The sequence below is a fragment of the Rhea americana genome, unplaced genomic scaffold, assembly GCF_003343005.1.
Source record: "Rhea americana isolate MKP2758 unplaced genomic scaffold, rheAme1 scaffold_165, whole genome shotgun sequence".
Classification (NCBI taxonomy): Eukaryota; Metazoa; Chordata; class Aves; order Rheiformes; family Rheidae; genus Rhea; species Rhea americana.
In genome coordinates, this window is record NW_028185761.1 from 1,334,670 (window position 1) to 1,359,978 (window position 25,309).

Consider the following 25,309-nt stretch of genomic DNA (forward strand, 5'->3'; position numbering starts at 1 on the left):
GGGGGGGAAGAGGCTCTATGAAGCCAAAATCTCTAAAGGCATAGCTAAAACTTCTATTATCAGTACTTCAAAGCTAGTGTGTGCCAGAAGGGAGAACAGATACCTACACTTTGAAAGTGATTCCCACGTAAAAAGTCCCAGAATTGCTCATCTCTGCAACCCAATCTTATTCAAGGCTGAAAAAGATACCCACCACCTGCATCCTTCCCAAGCTGTTGATAAGTACATACAAGTGTTAGAAGTTATGATGCATTTCCAGGACAGTTTAAGCATTTTGGCCCCTCCCCAATGCACAAATAGGCCATTTCCAGATTCGCTTACAGGACCGCACATCATTTTAGGAATCACTTACCCAGTGCTGGTGGGGCAGGGGAAGAAGAAAGGGAGGGAGAATCTTTTCAGTGCTGATTAAAGTTACTGATGGTAGATCACTGCACCTGTGCGCAGCGAATGAGCTTTCTTTTCCCCAGAAACTATTTACTTCATGTTTTGTTGGTTCAGTTGAATTTCTATCAGGCAACATTAGAGACATTTCTTCTACTCTTTTATTTGTTTTTCTTTGTCAAAACTTTTCCAAATCACACCAAGTACTTTRGAAACTAGCTTAGGTCGCTTGGATCAGCATTTCAATGCAAGGAATGAAGGATAATACAAAGGCAAAGGGCGACCTCCTCTCACATAGAGAGAAGGGCTGGAAAAAGTTATGACACAGTGATGCCCCATAGGATTTTAGTTAGTTACCCACTGCGGTAGAACTTTTGGCCCAAAGGTCCAATATATTGAGCTGTGCTACCCTGAGGCACTAACAGTGTTTGAAGCCTGATCTTATAATATAACTAGAGCAGCAATAAAATGCTTGTTTTGTGCATAAAAGCATATGTGATTGCACAGTGTTTCAGAACTGTTCTCTTTCTCACAATCTCTATATTGCAGGAGGGGGAAAAATGTTTTTAGAGCTTAGTGACATTTTAGAAGCCTACTAAAATTAAACAATATAGTAATAAGAACCTTTCTGGAACCTTTCTGGTCCTTTAAAGCTGCAGAAGGCTCTTTATCAGTAGAGCTTGGACATTGTTTCTCAACCTAAGACATTTATCACGTAACACTTAAAGCAGTATAACTTTCTGCATGAATTTGAGTATTCCCATCACCAAGAAAGTCTACCTCATGATATACTGTGTCTCTATTCYTGTCATGCAGAGCATGACATGAGAATAGCTTGCATTACGCTTCTAAAAGAAATTTTGCTACTTCTATTTAACAAGGAAGGAATTCAGGTATTATACAAATAGCACTGGAAAGCTAATAACCAGACTGTTAAAAAGAAGAGCCAGTACCACAGCATTTACTGTCATTTCACATCAGATTTAAAAAGAAGTTTCTATTAATTTTGAGTCTGCTAAATGCCATATAGCCAAACCTTMGTATTTTGGAACTGCTATCTGTGCTTACTACTTTGTGATTCCATTAGGAACAACTGGCTTTCTTTAGAAGGCCTGGAAGCTTCCCTCCATCCCTACTTAGCATAATCTGTGCCAAAAGAAATTATTTCTCAGATCAGCTGGAGCACTGAGGGAGTCCATGTCCATCAACAGAGCACCACCAAGCAATCTGGCAGCAAAACTYGTTGAAGTTAGCTAACCACCTGGACGATATTTTAAACACTCCGGAGGATTTAGGGCATCTGCACAGGGCCAGATATTACACAGGGAGTACACACATCGTGTGCAACTTTGAGGCAGTAACCAGTTAATCTAGAGTTCCTAAAAATGGCACAGCACATACATTTGGGTGGGTTCAGATGTGCAAAAACAGTGAAGATGAGAAGGCAGGACAAAATAATTGCTTAACATAAGAGGCTGCATGAGCATACATAACTCAAAGACCATATATATATATATAAAAAATATAAAGCTCCTGCTACATGCAGAAACACACTTGTTAATGAACAGCCTCCACACTTACTAAAATTAATCTCAGTGAGTTTAAGGAAAATTGGTCAAGCATCATGCTCAAATAGCTTCTGCAAAAGCAGCCTACACTAACTTCAGTCTTGTAACTCACAAATCAGACTAATTTGATTTTATACAGATATTGGAGAGTGATTCTGCATCCTCCAGAATGAATCACAGTAGAAACAACCAAAACTCCCCTGGTAAGCAACTATGACCTTCAGTTACTAGTGAACACAGCTTCTCATTTAGCAACTACACTCGACATGCAACAACCGTATTCACTAGCAGCAAATATACTGGGTGCAACTCATGCTGAGTATAAATCACATTCTCATGCAGATCACTTAAATTACATTGTAAAGCAAATAGCAGGCTAGACACAGACAAAGCTAAKACTTGTTCTACAAAGGTCTTGATGCCCTTCTACCCTCCTGTCCTCCCAGACTATAGTAATACAGAAGGTGCATCTGCTACAAGCCCTTAGATACTACTCTAAGAGAATGATTAATTCACCTTGGAATTTTAAATCAGTCTTTCCTTCCCACACCTCTCCCAAAAGTAGTGTGGGTCCATCACATGGAAGATGAGATTATAAAAACAGAAGAAAACAGTTGAAACCTGTGGACATTTTGTGCGGCCTGAATTCTGAGAAAGTAACAATCTTCACCAAGTAGCCGTAACTCTTATGAATAGCTGGTTGTTTAGGAAGATCTTCACTCTGCAGTTCAGTTTTATTTTTAAGCATTCATCTCCTTTTATTTTCACTTTTTAACTAACACCTGTGAGACACTAAAGATACTTACCATCTAACCATTAGCCCAAGCTCCATAAAGTTTTTCAGGTTAGGAAGAGTTTGCCTTAGATCTGGAGTACTCAGTCCATGTTGATATCTAAGCTACAAGGACAGAAAAAAATTTCAATTAGCAAGGCTTTCCAGGCCCCAGATTCCAATGGATATGGTATCACGATCAGTTAATTTACTAGCTTTTCAAAGAAAGTGCTGAATAATCAAGCAATTCCAACAGATCTATTACCTTAAAGGAAATGTTTTATTTAATACTCGTATGACCTCATATTAGCAAAACCCACCCAAGAACAGGGATAAAATGATCAGTCAATCCAATTGTTAAACCTCRTAACATTTTTTCACCATTTCCTATTTGTAACAGGCGAGCAGACTCACAGCTTAATAAAAAGAGGTAACTATCAAGTCAACAGACTAAATTTCAACACAATGTCATACAYTGGCCAACTCTGAAAACTTGTGTGCAAGTGTCGTATGTCATCCTGAATGTACAAATGTAGCAGTAGAACTACCACAGTAACATCAACCGAGCTAAATCACTGTTCTCGCAATTTGTATCARTATCTAAGCTGATGGCTGTTCTTCCCATAATTAAACCCAGCACTTAAATACAATGCAGCGTAGCTAAAAGACTTTTAATGCTGATTTATTATAACCTAAGTATTAATTTCTGTTTGCTCCCATATAGGAATTAAAAGGTTCTATACATTGACCCCATGGGAATTCAACGTACTTCTACCCCCCATCTCTTAAGTTTTTGGCTCTAAGCAAAACATTTTTTCCTTCCACATTCCCTTTTCTTAAAGGATATTTTGCAGTGAAGTTTTTCGCTCGTGTGGTTAGAACACAGAAAATATTCCTAAATTGCAGTATTTTTAAAGGGGTGCTATTGGAATGAAGCAGTGCCAAATTGATACATGGCTGTCAACAGATGTTACATTACAGCTCTCAAGGTCACAGCTGGTCCAAGGTACATTTGCGGGGACTACCCAAATTTGACACTGATAAAGCTAGGTGCTGAAACACATGGAACAGTCCTATTTAAAGTTAAATGCTTTTTGAGCTACACACCTGTTTCTGTAATTTACAGAAGTAGGGTGCAAGTAAGAAAGATTTCTGACCTGAACCAAGAGCTCACCTGGCTTTTCTTAAACAATGGGCCAATCATTTTTTCCTCAAAAAAAAAAAGAAAAGAAAAAGAAAAAAGGAATCTTGAAATGGGAGCTATTTCTATGCTTGTCTGAGTTTTAGAAAGAAAAATTGCTTTGGAAGAAAATCATCCTCAGTACAGCATTGTACAACAGGAGGCTATTTATTACATAGTTTATTATTTCCATATGGACATAGCCAAGTCATCTGGTGGGCTTGGTTTCATATTTTCTGCTACAGTGACAGAACCTGGATTAAGACAACCATACAATATAAATTACTAAATGATCACCACATTTTCCTGATGAGATTACAGTGGATTTGGTTAACCAGAGAACAGGCCTGGGGCAAAAGAAAAAAAAAAGAATAAGAATCAAAGACATCACATTTGTTTCTTCTACTACAATTAAATGTTTATAGAATACCCTTTTTTAATAGTCATCCTTAAATTCTAAGGTTTCCTAGAATAAAAAGGATTGGATTAAGGGATCTCTGTTTCAAACAGCCAAGATCAGAAGAACGTGTGACACACTTGTATCAAACACAAAAACAGTTTCTGCTAATAAAAAAAAAAGCATTCTCTTTTTGCTTTGTAATTGCTTAAAAGTCAAAGTAATATTGCCTTAAGTGTTTGCATTAATACAAACACAGAATAATCTACTTGCAAAATGAGCCTACAGGTAATCTCAGAAAGTGTAGAAAAACTTGTTTGCCTTCTAGCAAGAGAAAAAAAAAAATCCATTGAAGCATGAGAGACATCAGCTACTTCACCAAGTTTTTAAAAAGAGAAATGTAGGGAGAGAACAGCTGCTTTGCCCATGAGAATTAAAAGGAGCTCAGAGATGCAGCTTAGCATTATGGAAGATGTAAAGAGAAAAAAAGGCAAGGAGAGCAATAAAACGTCAAACCTGGATAGGAAAGCAAAAGTAGAAAGTGGTGCTTATGTGCTATCTTGATTCTCTTAAGAAATTAAGTTCAAATTTCTGTTGTTACTATTCAGCATCACCTGTCTCCATCTGTCTCTCACTAAATTTCCAAAGGAACTAAGTAGCATTTGCAAAAGCTGCATATTATTTTAAGATTAGATTGTTCCTTCAGGGTATTACAGACCCGGTCATCCTGGCTACCCAAAGAAAATTCGCCCGTTTAACTTTGGTGAACAAGTGCCCAAGGTCTGTGTTCACACTTGTCATGTATCCTCAATAAACYAGAGTCACAAGGATTGCAAGTCACTGATGGTGTTCCAGTAATAAAATGTTAATTGCCATTCCCTCACTAATATTTACCTCCTATCTAGAGCTTTGCTTTCCCACTACTGTATAAAACATCAYCCAATTGAACAAAAAACAAACTGAGAAATAAGCCAGAGAGACACTCTAGACAGCAGTTTGAATTTGCTCTTGCACCCGTTACTAGCAACACTCTTATTCCACAACAGCACGAGATAGCAAACAAAGGTCATCATATTTTACAAAGAGTCCAAAACACAAGTAGTTAAGGGTACTGATATTAAAAAAACACAACAAAAACTCATTCTGAGAAAGCGTCAATATTTACTATGCTTGGTTGCTTCTGCTTCCACATTAACCGACATCATTCCAAGTTATTTAGAGATGCATATAAGTTATCAARTATGCAACTATGGGGGTAAGAACCAACAAACAAAATCTAATGTTCATGTTTCTGAAAACTTTTAGAAAACAAATTTAGATTCACCCAATTCAATCCCTTCTTCAGAACACTTTTATCCCTGGCTTTTGACACTAATTCCWGTGTGATAACATTGAGGATTTCAACACTGTGACAAGATAGTGCAAAGCAGATACAGTATTTGCATCTGTCAGTAACTGTCCAGASAGACTGCTTTTGTAAAACATGAATTTTGATCTGCTTTATAACAGTTTCAGAAAAAACCTATACAAATCTGAGGACATGGGAGACTGAGTCAGGACAATCCTGACTTTACAGAAGACCAGTCCATCATACTGGTACGTGTTTTATATTATGCTTGCTACTTATTCCAAGATGACAGATAATCATAAATGTTGAATTGAGCTGCACTTAAAGCGATGATTCTTACAAAGGTAGATCTCTTATATCAAAAAAGTTTAAAAGTTCATACTCCTAATTTCACTTGAAGGCTAATAAAACTATTCCAGTTAACACAACAGCAGTATTCACGGTAGGTAAGGCATGACAAACAAGTTAACTGCAACCAACCAGGTCCTATTTTGGTTTAAATTAACTCCTCAGTAAAACTGTTCACTTGTTCCAGCTTCTATGTGAAGTTCCTTCTAAGCAGTTTCAACTTCTGCTGGAATAAAAGCTACCTGTCCCTCAGCAGTGAATCCACTCCATACTGATCCACCTTGAGCATCTCCAAACTATTACTGGTACCTAAGCATTTTAGAAGTAATTTATTTTGACAGATATACTTAGTATAACTAAAATCATGTCAGCACAAAGGTTTATCACATTTCTTGCAGTAATACAGGGAAGATAAAACATTCACTCCGATTGTGAAACTAAACTAAAAAATACAAACTTTGCACAGGACCGGTTACTCTTATAAACTCCATGAGATGACAAGCACTAGAATTCAAGTTTTTGAATTAAATTGGCTTAAAAAATAAAAATCCCCCCTCCCCCTGATTTATTGCTGTCTTATTGCTGGGTARTAGTGGATTGTATCTCAGATACAAATTCAGGCTTATGTCACTAATGAAGCTGGGGCTCAGAATGGGGCTCATTTGAAATGATCTGTTCATCATTTACCATATTTTGTTTCCCCAGCTACATTCCTCTTGTTCAAAGATGCATGGGAGCAGACTCACAGCTCAGACTACGTTAAAGTCTATAATACCAGTCATGTCAGTACTTATTGTGTGTAATATCAGAATTTATGCTGAAGCTTACAGCATTTTCATTTATCTTAGACTAAGATACTTCAGACAACAGCAACTCAACATTGCAGCATGCTATTCTACCAGCATTTGTACCAGTTCAAGAGGTGTATACCATGCATGTTCATATATTGTTAGGGCAGTTAAAAGCAATTTTGAATTATTTTCAGTTAAATAATGTTTTTTTTTTCCTTGACAGCATCAATCATTTCAGAGGACATCTGCTCCACAAATGTGAAAACACACAAACAAAAATAGAAGCAAAGTGTTCTCTTAATCAAGATCACAGTATTGGCTAGAAGTCAAGCATTTACATAAGGTTTTCAGAGGATGTCAAATTCTGGGACTCAACTATAAAATGCAGGTTTTAATGAAATGACATAGTTAATTGTTTTACAAGATCCTGGATGACTTTTCATAGTACGAAGGAGCACAGGCTGGGATTCAGATGACTAAGCACTGCAATAATGAAAACAGAAAGTGTTGTTATAATGCCTGTTGCTATATAAACAACCTTAGGGGGAAAATCACTGAAATACTGCCTGCTGCTATATAAACAGTTGTATGTGTTTATATCTTTTGGGGGAAATTATAAAGTTTTAGATTTGCACTCTAACATGTTGCTCGCTTATGTTATCAAGTCTGTTCTAGCTCTGAACTACATGGGTTTACGGAAAAACCCTTACGCTCTAACTTTGGTGAAACATATCTTGGTATTGATTAGTGCTTTAGGTATCATACATTGGAATCAAATCTTTAAAATTCATTTTTCATATTTAAAAATTACTATATTACAATATAATCACAGTTCAGAAGCAAATATAGCCAAGTTTCTTTTTTTTTTTAATTAAAGCTTCTTGACAAATAGTAGAGAAAAAGGAATATAGGAAGTATATAGGAAAATCTGAAGATTGTAACAAGCCTTCAAGCACTCCTCAACCTGATTTTCAGAAGGAACAAGCTAGATTGCAACAGCAGTGACACTGCTCATTCAAGCAAGATGAAACATTCGAAGTTATTTTTACAGAAATGTTGGCTTATATCTTGATATGCCAAGGGCTGCCTCCCTCTCCCAAATGGATGTCAATGCTGTTCAGAGGTCCATCTTGAAAAGCAGATGTTTACTTGGCAATTCTTTTAAGAGTACTGAATTAACAAGTAAAACAAGTTATGTCAACAACCTTGTAGACCCACGTCCTTCATTAATCCATAGAGCACAAGCATTAAAACTCCTCAGGTTGACCCAGTGTGCTTAAAACGAACAAACACACAAAAATATCTTATTAAAACCATCTTAAAAGGATTCCCATTACGATTTTGATTTAGCGATAGCAAATAAGGCATCAGACAGAAATCAAAGCAGTAATGGGAAAAACCACTGCATTTAATACTGTCCCTTCAAAGACTCCTTACATTCAACTTGTTTTTGAAATAGGCTTAGTCTAAAACTATCTTTCAGAGGCTGATTCCTCCCCATACACACACACACACACAATTATGAGGTACAAGCTCTTACCAATAAARTAAGTCTCTTCTCTTACTTTGATCTGTAACACTGATACCTAATGGTCAACGCAGTGCAAAGTCACTGGTCCAAGACACTTAATGCTACAGTAAGAAGATGTTGATCTCTGTTATGGCTAAGTGTCTGCACACATTAGATTAGCGTGGAGCTCTAATCCAGCTATCAAACTGTATCGAATTTATATGGTAATTTATCACCATTGATTCTTGTTATCCCACAGACAACTTCTCCTTACTGCTCCCCTGCCTTTCACATACAGATGAATTAAAATCCTGCAGGGTGAGAGGAAATTCAAGCATGGAGTTTAGAGTACAGAAGTGATTCAGCAGGGAGGAGGGAAACTATGTTCTCTACTGACAGCATATCTAATTCTCTCTCTGATCTGTTTCAATCATATTAAGYTGCATCTTGCCCTCAAATCTACAAGAATATTAAGTATATCATTCAAATACAGCAGCAACCTGGAAAATGTTCAACAGGCTGTAATACTCTATCAAACATTTTTGAAATAGCTTTCCTGTAATTTTTAAAACTGAAGTTTGATAATAGACAATATTTAATAATGTATTCTAGTTTCACAGTAGTAGTGTTTATTGGAGATGGACCACAGGAAAATAAAATTACAGGAAACAGGAGTATGTGTTTGAGTGCCCGCAGAATAYACCGTAGGACTAAACATCTAGACGAGCCAAAAGCTGTTTCTCCTCTAGGACTCTCTCTCATATTAGTGAGGCCCTTCCTGAGAGTAAATGTAATATCCCTCTGGAGAGGTTGCAAACATTAGCCTTCACGGTTCAAGTCTGGTCTCCCAGTAAGGATATGGAAAACCATTGTGAAAGACAGACTGGGAGAAAACAGCCACTTACGTAAGTAAACTATTCCTGGAAAAAAAAAAAAAATCGTGGTTAGTAGATCCCATTATATAAACATATACGGGTCCCTTTGCCATTAAAAGTGCCTCTCGTATACCACAACTGTTTTACAGAAAATATATCAAAAAAGCAATTTAGAAGATACAGCAGTTACTGGCCTCAGAAGCTTTCCCCCTTCTTCCCCCAGCCCTRTGAAGCACTCAAATAACTGAAACCATGTTTACTGTTACCCTGTAGTCTTGCTACATTATAGCTTGATGAGCTATATGGTATAACCTTTCCAGGTTCAGGTCAGAACTCCTTAAAACTCCTCAGCATCACAAAATAACATTTATTGGATTATGAGACACGGGCACACTCACTTCCTATGACCTCATTCATCCCAAACAATTTGTATTAAAAATCATTACATCAGGCAGAGAACAAAAGGTCACATGTGCCAAAGCCAAAAGGAGAAAGACAAGTAGCATTTTGTACTTAAGTCTTTTTTTTTAAAAAAAAAAAAAGTTTTCTTCACATGTTTAGCTCCTCAAGCATAGTTTTGCACCACTTGAGCACACTTGGAGTTGCTTTTTAAACCTACGCACAACGTAACAGCAAAAGGATGGTAGCCTCCAAAGTATGGAGATAGGTGCACTCAACTCACCCACATTGGCCAGGCTGAAAGGTGGCACACGACCACACCTGGACTATCCCACCAGCCAGGTATAGCTGAATACCCACAGTCATCCGCAGGGACACGTTAACTCCTTTCTGCTAGCAATGAGGTTTCATTGCTCAACAAAAGCTCAGACACATGCAGTAAAATTTCCAAGGTTTTGAAAATTTGCATATGGTCACACTGATTCCTCCCACACTTATTCACTACTCTGTTTTGACAAGTTAAATCAAAAAAAGAAACCCATAGAAACCAACAGACAATTTCCCCATTTGGTATCAGTCTACCTTTAACATCTTGCAGGATTTGCAGCATTATTTCAATACAACATAACACGGCACCTTTCAGCACTGTATGGACAATAGCAAAAGACTACAGCTCTAGCTAAAAGGGATTAGCATTTTAGCTATTTGTTCTTTTAGCCCATGTTAGGGGAAAAAACTCRTGTCAAAGAATTATGTAGTTTTGGTAGCACTGGTAAAGTAGAGCTTTAAATAAAAATCAATAGATTTTTAAGCAATGACCTTCCTGAAGACAATTAGCAGCTATATTTGAAATAGAGCTTGGGGTTTTTTTCCCTATTTATATAATACCAGCTTGAGAAATACTCATATAAATTATGCACATAGCCAAAGAAAGATGTCATACCTCCTTAATTTTTCAAGAGACTGAAACCACTAAATGCTTTTAAGCTTTGGGTTTCCAAGCATTCTGAACAAAAGTAAATCAGCCAACACATATTAGACACTCGTATTCCTTCTGTTGGAAAACAGCTTGCTCTAAACTTCATTCACAGTATATATAAAAAGCCTGAAAGATATTTACGGCTGATTAAGTGGCTGTCATACTCAAAGCCTTCAAAATAGGGATTGCGCCCTGTTGTGCCAAATTCTATGCAGAGAAATAACAGACAGACTTCGCCTAACAGAGCTCATCACATGCATGTTAGACTACACAATAGCAAAATAAAGCATGTGGTGGGACASAGAAAAGAAAAACAACAGAAGCTTAGCAAAAATTCAGGAAGTGATAAACTGGTGGTCTTATGTGTTTTAACATGGATTTTTTTTCACCCATGAAGAGATAGCAGCATAGCAGAAAACAAGGAGGTTCCTGAAGGAAAGGACAAGCAGATAAATGAGGTTCATTACTTCACAGATGCTAACAAATTATGATACTCAAAAGTCAAGSTTTTGTCTCCAGGGCATAAACTACTAGTTACAAAAAATTATACATTGAGTATTTCTCCTAGACTCCTACAATATGCCACAGTTTGATAACAGACATTCCACTTTCCTATCTCTTTCAGTTTCAAAAAAGCATTGTTTGTACAAACTACAAAGCAGTTTAAGTTTACAAATACTAAGTGTGCATGTCAGCTTAACTATATTAGAATTCATTTTCCATTTGATTACCAGGTCTCTATTTTAAACATATACTACTCGTTAAAATCTGATTGAACAAGTTGAAGAATTAATGCACAGAGACAGTGACAACTACATAATACAYATAAGTGACCTAAAATACAGGGCATGCAAGGGGGCTCCCAAAATTTATTTGGGGAAATGGCTCTAGCCACTGCAGGCAGTGCTGGCTTTTTTGAAGACCCGTCAACTTGCAAAGAGASAGATGCTCAAGGAAGAGTTAGAAAAATGTCCACCATCCTGGTAGAAACCCAGTCCCCCCAGCTTGTCTCCTATTTCAAATATTGCTTCCTATTCTACCCATGTTGTTCAACCCCACTCACCACCTCCACACTCCTCTACAAGCCGAGCAAGAAGCACAGCTTCCAGCACTGTCTGGGCTCATGCTGCAGGTGCTGTGATCACTACAGCCCGGGGAGCACCGATCTGCTCCTCCACAGAGCAGGTTACCCTCGCTGATCAGTCAAGGTTGCCTGTGGGCAAGGATACATGTGCTTTCATCTGAATAGAAGTGTGCTTGCATTTGCAACTAATCCAGTTTCATTTCAACTGATTTCATCTTGGCATGGGCAATAGGAAAGGAAAAAAGAAAGTTTTCCAACAAGTTTGCAAAAAAACCCACATATGCAAATTCCCCAATTCCTAGTGATCTGGCTAGGTATCAGCCCATTGCTACCCTAGGAGACTTTCAGGAATGTAACTTCTCCTGTAAGCCTTTGGCTCTGTGCAGCTGGAGAAGGTACTTCGTGGTTTTTCAGGTGCAGTTCCTTCCTCTTAACATTAAAACGAACACTTGGCACTTTGCAAGGCAAGGACTCAGCTCTGGCTTCAACTTGTGCTCTTGYAAGAGCACTCTTCCCCATGCAGTCAAATTGGCCACAAATTCAGACACTGCATTCTTTCTGAACTGTACATTTTATGAACTTAGTTTAGGGGCCTCATAAAAGATGCAGTGTGTAAGTCACAGTATCCTGCGCTCAAAGGCTCGTAACCACAGCATCTACACCGATACCCACAGAACTCTTAAAGATGCTTCTATTCAATAGTGTTTACTGCCAAAACAAATTTATACTCCTAACTTTTCTGCCATTTCCCATGAAAAAAGTTTTAGTACTTTAAAATATAAAGTTGATCTGCTCACATGTTAAATAGTCTTACAGAGCCAGGAACTGGACACCTTGCCCATTTCATGTTTAAGTGTAGAATTTCAGTGTAGTTTCTTACACATGGCACTAATACATTCCTTCAGCATTCAACTTCTGTTTCACTTAGCTATTAGAAAGATAATAGTTTGACTGCAGCTAACATTAAGAAATATTTTGCTTTTCTTCTGTGTTTCTCTGAATGTTATGTACCTCATATATTAAACAACTGAAACAAAGAACATCACTCCCAGGACAGCAGCGCTCTGACAAAGAAGGACTGATTCAACATCTCTACCAGGTTATATAAAGCACGTAAATGTTGTCTGCCACCATGCGGACACAGTGACTCCAGACACGTGAAAGAATGGCTGGACACAAAGTTTATTGCTTGCATCTCTAACACACTGATGTGAAAATAAACATCCTTTGSAGAACTGACAGAAGATTGTTCAAGTGACTTTTCCTGTCAAATAGTGAGGTTCATCTGTTACTAATAACTGACAGATGAAGGTAGAATCATTCTTTGGCCATGGCTGAGCAAATCATGCAAATATGAATAGGAATATCAAACTAACATCATTCAATAGCTGTCAGACAAAGCTGGATCAGAAGGGAAGTCTCATGTTGTGAGGTGAATGTGACCATGCATCCAACACTATCAGAAAAACCTTAACAGATGCAGTGCAATAAGTCAGTAAAGAAATTTCAGAAGACACAGAAATGATGCCTGAGAAGGTATAGACTGTCACCAACTGCAGAGTCTCACTAACACCAGCAATTAATGGGGTAAAAATACGCATCTTCACCTCATTAACTTCATTAGGGAATCAAAGATTTGCAGAGGAGTCCAAATTCATTTGATAACCCAGGTTCATAAGTTGCTTTTCAACAGCCAGTAGCTGAGGTAAGGATAGGAAGCCATCATTTCTGAGGCCATATCCACTAAAGCCACTAGAGATAGTCTTGATAGGAATGTCCAGTAAAGTCATAGTTAGTATCATTTCTTTATATCTAATGATGCATCTACAGTGAGGCTGGGGCCAAGCAATGAAGGATCTAAGAGTGAAGGAAAAATGTATCAAAGTTGCTGGTAAGTAGCAATAGAGCTTCTTTCTTTTTACATGCCTGGGATTTGAAACTCAGACACTGCACTTTCCCCAGATACGTTCCTCCAAGGCAGCAACGATATTCTCTTGGTTGTTGGTTATGCAGGATAAGTCTCCTGCAAGACATGAGATAATCTCTAAACACACACACACACCCCATGAAAAAAAGAGTGGAGCACCAATACTACTGCTCAAAGACTCGTAACGGCTCAACTTATCATCAGTGACCACGTTCATGGTTCATCTGAGCTGTGCATTACCTGCACTATATTCAGGGACACATGGCCATTCTCCTGCAAATGCTACCAAGTTCTTCCACATGCTGGAAACATTTGCTTATCACTCGCAAAAATCCCATGACAATTTAGCAATTCCTCAAATCTATCTGCTATAAAGGGAGATTTTCACAGCCAATCTAAACTCCCCTATTGCAAGCACCAACGTTAAGAGTTCATGTCATTTCCTGCTAAAGCCTCACCTTCCTCAGATACTCTACACCCATCAATAACTTAGCAGCTAGGGAGCTTGTGGGTCAGCTGCCTGCTGAATGATCTCCCAGCGCCTGATATTTATGAGAACTGATCCACTTCCACTTTTAGCAACTGTATTCTACTTCACCATTTATAATGCTCTGGAATGACAGTGATTTTGTTGTTGTTGTTATTACTGTTGCTGCTCTTAGACATAAGTCATTAATTTCCCTTTTAAAAATAYCACACTTGTGTGCTCATTACAATCAGAGCTAAAATCTTAACTGGAAATTTATGGTCAAATYTAATATTAGCTAACAAAAAGCTACTCTGAACTTAGTAAGGACACTGATTCTACAAATAGAAAATATGAGGCCTGAAACAATTTGTGCTCACGTACAGATGGAAGTTATTATGAACTCTCAGAATTAACACACATTGTTTTGACTTTGGAATGTAACAGCAAAGCAAGTTTCTCCAAATAAACGCTCTACCAAGCTAGCACTGAACTGCTTCTAATTCCAACTGAATTCTCCCGAGTGCAAGATGTGGTTTTCATTGTTATTGTCCTGCTGTTTTACTAAAACGTTCCACTTCATCCCTAGAAGAGTTTTGGTTTCAGTAATTTTATTAAATATCAACCTGATCTCACTTCTTCCCCACTCACTCTTTGCTCTCAAAAGGCTACAGGGGTGAAAAAGGTGTTGGGAAATCAAGAAAAACCTTTGTGATACTGTGGAAGCTTATAGGAACCCTTTCACAAACATTTAAGATGATGCAGGTCTTTCTGGGCTCTTGGCTTCTCATTCACTCTGATCACAAGCCCCACATGAAGGACTGAAGTAAAGCAGAGACCCGAGTTCCTCCTCTAACACTCCAGCACATTTAATGTCCTCCTGATTACAGGGTTCCTCTCAGATACTCTCCAATCTTCACAAAGCAGTCAGAGCAAGTCAATCAACTGATCCACATCATCTCCTGACACAATAACCACTTAGCACTGGCTGCATGAAGCAAGGCCAAGACCTTTGGGTGCCATTTCCTCAGAGGCTGTGAGGTTCTGCAGACAGGGAAGAGGCAGCTGCGCACTCTCCAAACTTGTTTTTGATTATGTACTTTTTTCAAACATACTTTCTGCACCCACATGAACTAAGCATACCTGGAAGTTTTTCCTCACTGCAGTCTTAAGATCTTCTAAAAGCCACTTGAATTCAACAGTTCGACTACAGCCTCCACAAAAGCATGTAAAGGATTCGAACAGTCCAAGTTTTTTTTTTTTTTTTTTTTTTTTTTAAAAAAAAAAAATCAAATCAGCCCCTGGATACAGAACTTCTGGCACTGTGATGAACTTCTGCATGTTATTTACCTACTCTGTTAGATTTTTCACAATGCTTCAATGGAATTTCCTTGTGGCAGATCTATAAAAAGCTGTAATATTTGACCAAGAATACCAAAGTAAAGGTGACTACAACAATTTATATGGACTTCAGTAACACTTCCCTGATTAACAGTAAAAGCTCAAAAATACTGATTTACTTTTGTTACGTTTGAATATTCAACGGCATACACTCTTAAGTATGTGAGCCACTGATGCTATACTAACCACTTTAAGCAGTTCAGCTAACACCAGTGACCCCAAGTAAATTTGGAAACTTTTTCTTTCTTAAAAAAAAAAACATAGTTAAATTAAGCCTTCAATTACTTTTCTGAATTTAAGCATATGCCAGTGATTTCAAGAACCAATTGCAAGGACTTGGAAAGGAACCCTGCTGAATAGCCATGATTTGAACAGTTCACAGTATGTTGGAAATAGGACAAGAATAGAATCAGAACAGCAGGTTTCAGTAGGTCTAACCATTGTAACGTCTCCGAGACAAGTCAAAGGGAAAAAAAGAAACAAGTGATAGTTCCTACAAAAGAGATACCACAGGCACAAATGCCAACTAACCCAAACTACAAGAAAAGGAAAGGCCCAACCAACTGAGGCTCAATGAGGAGTTAGTAATTTCAGTCAAGAAAGAAGCACAAACACTTGCATCATATTACTGAAGGACAAACTGAAGACTTGAAAATGACCTCTGCAAAATTACAGAGGAATAAAAATATGAAAGGCTGAAAAGCAAAGCAAGTAATATCATGACAAGTTAATTATAAAATGAACTAATACCTTTATAAAAGTAGAGATTAAGGAAAGCATTCAATTTAATGCTAACAGAGAAAGCTATCAAATCATTAAAAGGAAAGAGTGTTTAATCCCTTTTTTGTACTAATCTCTGCTATGAAAATCAGATGTGAACAGCTGGCTATCATTACCAATACCAGCAACAGAGGCACAGTCCAGGTTAACAGCTTAGTTAAGTGAATTTTGAAGACTGGCAGGACTTGATTAACTTAATTCTATGATATTTCAGCCTTTAAGTAAYTTCAGAACTATTGGAGGTTATCTTCCAAAACACACCGAGCACAAGCAAGATAACAGAAGTCTGGAAAAAGGTAAATGCAATTCAAGCTTTAAATAAATAAACAAACAAACTAAATGAAAAGATCCAGAAGTTTTACTTCAGTTGTGGCATAGGAGATGTTGAGAAAGGTGGGGAGTAGAGGAAGAGAAAACTGAGAAGAAAGGATCAAACTAGAAAATCAGAAATCAAGTATACAAAAAAAAAMTCATGTTAAAAATAAAACTGTGAAACCAATCTTATTTCAAGTCTCAAAAACAGGCTAGAAACTAAGATGAATTTAAAGAAACCTTTTGACATTTTATARCATAGAATGCTCACAAGAAGGCTGGGGAAATGGGATCTTGACGAAGTATTCCACAGAATGAGTGCAAAGCTAGTGAATACTTTCTCGGTGTAGTTAACCAGTGGCTCACTGCCAAAATGGAAGCGTTAATTTAGCAGGGCTCCACTTGGGTCTATGATTTATTCAGATCACCTAAAGAAAATACTGGAGATCTGAATAAATACAGAAGAGGCTTACACATAGATAGCGTGTTGCTAAGGCTGAGTTCTCACTCTGCCTTTCCCAAGATTCATTTTTATGAAATCAGACATGATTAAAAAAAAATATAGGTACCACTTTAGGAATATTTTCAAGGTACAGCATGTAAAACACTAATTAAAGGAGTGCACAAATATAGAAAGGGCTATTTTGCTGCTACTCAGAAGAGGCTTGAGGATTGCAGGGTGCAGCAAATCACASAAAGTTAGTAGTACTAGACCTACAAACCTACTGGGACATACGAACAGAGGAAAACAGCAAGACCTTTGAAGCACTTCTCTGATCCCACTCAGCAATTTGAAGGCAACTCAGCTGAACACTGTATCCAGTTTTGGGCACTRCACTTCAATAAAAACGTGGATCAGATTGAGAACAGGCAAGCAGCAAGAATGCACAGAAATCAAGAAATATGGCCCACGAGACAACACCTAAGAACAGAGATTATCTTCCAACACATAGAAGTTTGTTCATTTAATTCTCTTTCCAGATTAAGTAATTCTCTAGTTAAAAAGAAGCAAGAACAGCCAAGCAGTGGGATAGAGTACTTCGACGACAAGGTTTCCTTCGCAGGAAGCTAAACAAGCATCTGTCAGGGATGGCATAAGAGCAGCTGACTCTGCCCCAGGGCAGGGACATTGGTCAAGACACCTTCTCAAGTTCCCTTACAGACTAGCTTTTAAAAATTTTCTGAATTCCATATTAAACTYGTTAGTACTACCTCAAGTAAAGGATGATTAGAGGACTCTTTTTCAAGTCATGTACCTGCAAGACCTGAGAAAATGCAACAAGCTAGAAAATCTCATCATTTAAGTAAAGGAACAGAAAGCTAGTCAGAGCAGTAATATAACAAAATTAAAGATAGAGCAATGAGAATGAAATTAATGGATCTTTGAGTATAACAGAACAAAAACATCAGAAAACATTTAAAATTTTCAAAACAGTACAACATACACATAGCATTTACAATTTGAAAAGGAAAAGCTTCACGGTTCTCTAAGCACTGCAGAAGATAATCTCAAGCACAAAGCTGTAAGGTAAGCGAAGCCAATGAGCTGAAGAACACCTCCAAGAATTCACAGATGTTCTCCACAGAGAACAGCACTGTAGCTGAAGCCTCCAAAGAGATGCATATTCATGCCACATTGACATGAAGCAGACGGTACATATTGCATTAAGAAAACCCCCAGAAAATATACCAACCTGTGCTATATTTTTGTTGAGAAGATACACTCCGTATTCAAACTGAAGCTTCTCTCCTCCTTTTGGATATAGAGGAAATCTGATGAGAAAGGAAAAAAATATATTTAAGGTGAAGTTATCCAAATGCATAAGTAAACTTTAAAAAGCCAGACTCCCTTTCTGAAAGGGCAAAGATTTAAAGATTAAAAAAAAAAAAAAAAAAAAAAAANNNCCTCGCTGACTCTTCCAGGAACCTACCCCCATCCCTAGCAGGACATGCCGGGGAATTCTGCTGCTTTAGTAGATCAGCCTCTTAAACTGACAACAAAATTCATTCAATTGATTGTTTTCTGAAGTGCTACTCCAGGTTTTGCTTTATAATCCTGCTAATGATGCATTGTTTCTCTGACTAAATGAAGAATGTTTTAAACAGCACAGAAGATAGCAAACTCCACCTTATCTTTGTATTCAGYAGTTTTCATTCGGTTAGTTCATTTCCAAACAGAAAACACTTTATATGAAAGAAAAAAGTGTCTCATTTTCACTAAATTATTTTGAGATTGAAAAGGAGTACAAATCCCTTTGCACTCAGAAGACATTTGCAGGCCTGTAGACCAACACTGCAGAAAAAACATTTAAGAGTTCATAGGCAACTCCTCATCTTTGTGCGCTCCCCATCCCATTTAAACCCTCCAGCCTTCTTGGACATTTATCCCTAGAACCTCCCCCACTTTTCCTGCTCTCATATTAGCATTCTCTTCTGAAAACCTCTCCTTTCAACATGCTTCAAATATGTACCAAAGGCTCAAACCAATTATTGCATCCTAGCTCATTACAGCCCTCAAAAATACTATATTCCTTAYGTTTATTCCTGCTCTCTAATACATAAACCATTTTTCAGAATTCTAAATGCACAGATCTAGCTGATTGTCTATAGGAAAGCGGCACAGCTTATTTCTCTCTCAACTGCTGCTTGAGATGAAAGAATCATCCTTCTAGTGCGTAAAGCAAAGGTTGTTTAGCACTCTGCATTACAATAAATAGTTTTAACTGATCTGTTCTACAAATCTTTGCCTCAAGCAAGGCAGTTACCATGAATAGACTAAATGTCTGTAAGCTACATTTCTTACAGTCATCTTTTGACTTTTTTTTTTTTTTTTAATCCTCAAATGTTATCAGGTCACAAGGGTTAATAAAGTAATAAAGTAACTTCAGAACAATCTAAAACTTATGTTTATGGCAACTACACCATTAAACAAGCTTTTGGGTCTCCAAAGAATTGTATGTTTTATAGTTCCTAATCAAGATGCTGAGGGTATTATCTGCAGAAAACCTGCATTACATCAGAAACCAAATCCTATCTCAAAATTAAGACAATAAATACAGGAGATCAATATCTACTAGAAAAAATACACATTCTGGAGATGTGATTACATAGAGGGTATTTTAGCATCAGACAAAATCTTCACTGCAGCCCCACTACAGGAAACACTTGCAACATTTAAGGATAATTCTATAGAGCCATTAGAAGTAAAGGTTAATGGGTCATCATCACAGCAGATCAAATATTAAGACATCAGCTTCAAGTTTTATGCTACTTTCAAACTCACTAGGTCACTTCAAGTTGAGGAATACAAAAATTACTCTGAATAGCATATATCTAGCTTACCTTACTTAACAGATCTATAAATCCAACTTGCTCCCATTATAAGTAAGCAAGCCTTTCAAAATAAACACATCCCACAAGAATTTCACCACACACCATCCTAAATGTAAAATACAAATCAAAAATTCATTTCAATATCTACAATTACACTAACCAATGAAGCAGAATTTAGATTTAAAGGATACCTTTACAGTTAACAGCATAAAGTTCTCAGGCTTGACAATAAAAGCAGTTAGAAACAAACCAAATTTTACTATAAGACAGTATTTCATTAAGGTACTACTAATGGGAACACACATATTCTCTATTATTGGACACAGAGCTCTTCAATATGTGCAGTTTAGAATAAAGGACAAAAACTGTTTAACAGTGCTTCCTACCATCTCCCCCACACAATTTCTTGTAAGTGGTGAAGATTAAGCGTTTCTGTTCATCAGGTTTGCCTTCCTTATTGGCTAAYATTCATAATTCTCCCCTCTAACTTCCACTAATTAATCTTGAAAGAATCTAAACTACATAATCCTCATGTCAACTTTTATAACGCAGCAAGTTACGTAGAAATCTTGAAAACTATCACTGTATGTCTGTACATGCACATTTATGACATACAGAAAACTATTACTAGTTCTTTTGTGTATTATCTYGCTTGCCTCTTAGGCAAGGTCACAAGCAATAAACTTAAAGAATGGGAACCATGACATTTTACATAGTGCTTTATTGAGTATAATTGAATGCAACTTTAACTGTTGGCTCCCTATAAGAAATTATTCTTTTTGCCGGTTTCTTCTACATGACTATAAATTAAATCTCACTTTGGCATGCTGCATAAAGTTTGCAATGTAAAGTTTTAGTTACATTTGGTCAAAAGTTACATTCAAAAACTACTTTAGTATTTTATACTCACAAAACCCTTGATAAAATGCAAAACACTATCTGCTTGCCCATTCTACTCCAATATCTACCTACCTTGTACCCACTCTCGCTGATTTGCTTGAAAACTCCAACACCTCCCTCTCCCCCCCCCACAAAAAAAGAAACAAAGTCTCATTAAGCTACTTTAAAGCAGGAAAGGTAGACTCTTGCTTTAAGATGATAAATCCAAAGAAACAAATTTGATATATTTGGGAGGGACGCGAGAAGGAAACCACACAATCCACAATGTTGAGTAAGCACTGGCACAGACTGAGAGGAGTTAAGAAGCAGTAGGGTAAGCTATGTCCGTTTAAACTATGTCCTCTTAGACAAACTGGCAAAGAGAGGCTACATAGACAGACAATAGAGRTGGACTGAAAAGTGTCTGAACCTCCAGGCTCAAAGGGCTGTGATCAGCAGCACAGAGTCCAGCCACAGGGATTGATGTTCAGGTTAATACTGCTTAACAGCCATTAATGACCTGGATGAGGGGGCAGAGTACACCCTCAGCAAGTTTATAGATGAWGCAAAACAGGGAGGAGCAGTTTATAGACTGCATGGGTGTGCAACCATTAAAAGGGACCTCAACTGGCTGGAGAAAGGAGCCCAGAGAAATCTCTGGATGTCCAAATGGAAATGTCAAGTTCTGCACTGGGACAGGCTAGGGAATAACAAGCTAGAAAGTAGCTTTACAAAGAAGAATCTAGGTGTCCTGGTCCGAGTCAACAAATTGGGCACRAACCAGAAATGCACCCTCACAAAGGCAGCCAACAGTAYCCTGGGCTGGATTAGGAAACCGCTGGCAAGGATGTGATGCTTCCCYTCTACTCAGCACCAGTGAGACCACATCTGAAATGCTATATCCAATGTTGAGCTCGCRGTACAACACAGACACTGACATACTGGAGCAAAGGGTCACAAAGATGATTAAGGGATTAGAGCATCTGTCATATGAGGAAAGGCGACACAACTGGGATTCTTTAGCCTGGCAAAGAGAAGGCTTAGGGGGAAATCTCAGTGCATATAAAGGAAATGGAGCCAGACTCTTCTCAGTGATGTCCAGTGAAAGACAAAAGGCAATGGGCACCAACTGAAATATAGAGAGTTCTATTTAACATAAGAAAAAAAATCTTTTACTGAGTGGTCAAACACTGGAACAGGTTGCCTGGAAAGCTTACCAAGTCTCAGTCCTTGGACATGTTCAAAACCTGACTGGATATGATCCTGAGCAACCTGCTGTAACTGATTCTGTACTAACCGTGATGGGGTTGGACTAGATGATCTCTAGATGTCCTTTTCAAAGTCAACTAYTCTGTGATACCTGTGACACTGTTCTGGCAAAGATGTCATACTAGCAGGCAGTAATTATGAAAGCAGCTTCCGCCCTGGGCAGTTCAAAGCATGTCCTTGTTTAAAAAAAGTTGACATTTATCTTGTGACTATGAAATATAACCTTTCATTGATGCAGACGATTTACAAGARAGGCCTAACAGAATATCTGCTGTAAACTCCGGTTGTATTTATTTCAATATACAAAGAGCACATCACTCAATGACAGAGTATAACCAACAATAATTTGGCTCATGACAGAGAACATTAACTTGATAGAAGAAAAAAAGCAAGTAAAAAGTTAGTCCACGTGGGAGTCAACTCTGCACCTCACGTTTCCACTGCATTAATCCCTAAAATCAATACTGTTCTTGCTCCAAACCAAGGAGTTTGATGTCAGTAAAGATAAGAGCCTGTACTGAGGAAATAGCACAAGCCAGTAGTGATCTATCACAACTGTACCAAAGATGCTAAAAAGTGTCTCACTCCAAATTCAAAAGATGGAGAGTCCTGTACAGAAGTGATCCAAACCGCACAAGACATTTTTAACAAAATGCTCAATATATGCATTTAAGATCTAAGATAACACGAAGATTCTCAATCTTAAAAGCTTAGGTTTGTTTTTCCAGTTTAATGCTTTCCCATTTAATCTCAAAGCACAGTGACAAATGCAAATGGATTTCTTTTTTTGATTCCTCTGAGTCATCTGTTCTCTTTCACAAGAATTACTGGGATGACAAGTGTTACCCAGCTGCAGGAACAGAGGCAATCCCATAACAAGTTTCAAAAAATACACATACACTACATTTTTAGACACTTAGCTCACCTCCCTCTCACTTCCCTTCTCATGGCATATTACTTTGGACAAAAGTGTTATTCTTCTACTTGTGATACCACAATGACAGAACAGTTTCTTCCACAGTGAACTTGTACAAGATCATGCTTACAGCCACAAAGCACACTCAAGRCTTATACTAACACTAACTTCCCTAMGACAAAACCTTTCTAGTCACACACAGTTTGTTTCTGTTTCTCCTTGGAGCCAGTAAAAACCTTCATGGAGGGGGCTAAAAGCCACTTTTAGTCAACTCCAAGTAATTTCATTTTAGTTGAGTTAGAATAAAAAATGGCAACTAAACTGCCTCCAGCTTACCTCTCCCCCATCTCCTGGGCTTGCTGGGTTTCTAATGATAGAGATCTTCTCTCTTCCTGGAATCTTAATTCCAGCAAGCAGAATCAACTGCTTTATTTCAACCCACCCCCTACCAATTACTGCCACATCTCCTATGCACAGGCCAAGTGCTGCATAAAGAATAATCCTGCTTAAATTTTGTYTAAAAGATGGGCACAGAAATCAGAAAGCAGCACATGTTAACAACTACCCAAGAAAGTCTCCTTTTCTATTGAAGCATCCGTGAGTCAAAGATAATTTCTTAGCATAAAATTGTGTTTAACACATGATGCCACAACCACTAAGCAGTTTTAAGAATAAAGAACTGCTGGCTTTTCAAAGCATACAGGTAAGCTTAGTTTCAGTTTTACACACAAGGAGGTTTTGCTGATAGGCAATAAGTAAGCAAACAAGTATTAGTAGGTCAAGGCTTAAAGTTCTGCTCATCTATATGATCAAACATACTGGCTCCCAAGAAACACAGGTGAGCCAGGCACACCAAGTCAAAACTTACACTCAAGCATAAGAGCAAGAGGAAGAATCTCTCATTTCCTTGTAAAATGCCCTAGCAAACAGGAGTAGAAATAGGAAAAAGTCTTGGATAAAAGTGCAGTGGTTAAGTGGAGCGCCAGCATTGAGTCTACAGTGTAAACTAACACTGATGTGAAAGTTTCTAGAGCACTGAGTCTCATTAAATCCTCCCAAAAGATCTGTGAAATGAAAAAGGTGAGGCAAAGGTTACAATGCTTTTTTCACTATAACTGAGAGGAAAAGTAATCCCAAGTCAGTCTTTTAAAGAAGGAAAGAAAAAAAAAAAAAAGACAGGGCTGAGAGTCTGCTCTTTTTAGAAGTTCAAACTGCCGAACCAGCACCTTACCATTAAGGTAAGACTTTAATTCTGTGTTCTTAAGGATCTTGCAACACTTCATAGTTAATAAGATCTTAAAATCAGTAGTCAGTGTGAACACTTGCAAAAAGAAATACCATTCTGAAATGTRTTAGTTTTATAGGTACCCAAATACACCATCAACAGGATTCTTAGGCCATTACTTTGGAATCAGTCTTCAAGATTTTTTCCTAACATGGCATTTGATCAAGCAGTATACATCTCAGACAGTAATATGCAGCTGTATCTGTAAGAAACTAAAGAAGTGAAAAGTATAATCTTACGACAGTAAATCACATTAAGGTTACAAAGAATGTAGACATGACAATTGTCAACTCAGCCTTAAGAGTTTTTTTTTAAAAAAAGTGTTTGCACTTCCAGTTAATTTAGAAAATTAACGAAGGCTGACTACCACTTCCACTCCTGCTGAGCTAAATCAGGGCAGATTTACATTTTCATTCAAGATGTATTCCTGCTCACGTCTAAAAATTCTCGTGGTCCAGAGGCACCTACAGGATCTGCAGACAGGAGTGCCAATGCACGCTTTTACCAGCTGCGACTGCCCAGGGGACTGAAGCCCTTTATTTTGACAGGCTCTGCGGCTGTAAGACATGTCTCTGCAGTAATCTCATCTTGAAGCTGCAGAGTGACCCATCACATCACCAACTGTTGCTCCATGTTGCTGTAACTACCTGTTGACTCACAGACWCAGGCAGATCTTCTCATAATTATAAAGCTACAAGCACAAGGAAACCTGAACTTACCTTAGAGACCAGGTAATGTAACAATAGCTGAGGCACAGGGTTACGTATAAATGACATCTAAACAAACTCCATYCCTCTCCTTGAGGTGGAAACTGTCTAAATTTTGCAAGGTTCATTTCAGCTTTATTTTCTATGATTCAAGGCACGATGAAGATCATTGCATCTGTGCTGCTGAAAGCAAGTTTTAGAAATTCCAGGGATAAATTGTAGAGAAAAAGAGCTCTTGCAAACATTTTTCAGAATTGCATTTCAAGATGAGATGCCTATAGTTGGATCAATCCGGTTTGCTTCTTTTTAAAAATAAAAGTTTCTTCTTCAAAAAAGAAAGTTATCTTTGCCTGYGGAGAAGTCTTTCTTTCTCCCTTCTCCCATATCCTCTTACTAAAC

General features: G+C 37.8%; 1 protein-coding gene across 2 annotated transcripts in view; it reads right to left on the bottom strand.

Moving 5' to 3' along the window:
• UVRAG (UV radiation resistance associated) overlaps window positions 1-25,309 on the bottom strand; it is a 97,148-nt gene that overhangs the window by 13,185 nt on the left and 58,654 nt on the right. For both annotated transcript variants that reach the window (XM_085300562.1, XM_085300561.1), the window contains exons 13-14: window positions 18,216-18,294; window positions 2,759-2,850 (exon numbers count right to left, since the gene is read on the bottom strand). In XM_085300562.1, coding sequence (XP_085156688.1) covers window positions 2,759-2,850; window positions 18,216-18,294 — 171 coding nt within the window. The remainder of the gene's footprint in view (window positions 1-2,758; window positions 2,851-18,215; window positions 18,295-25,309) is intronic.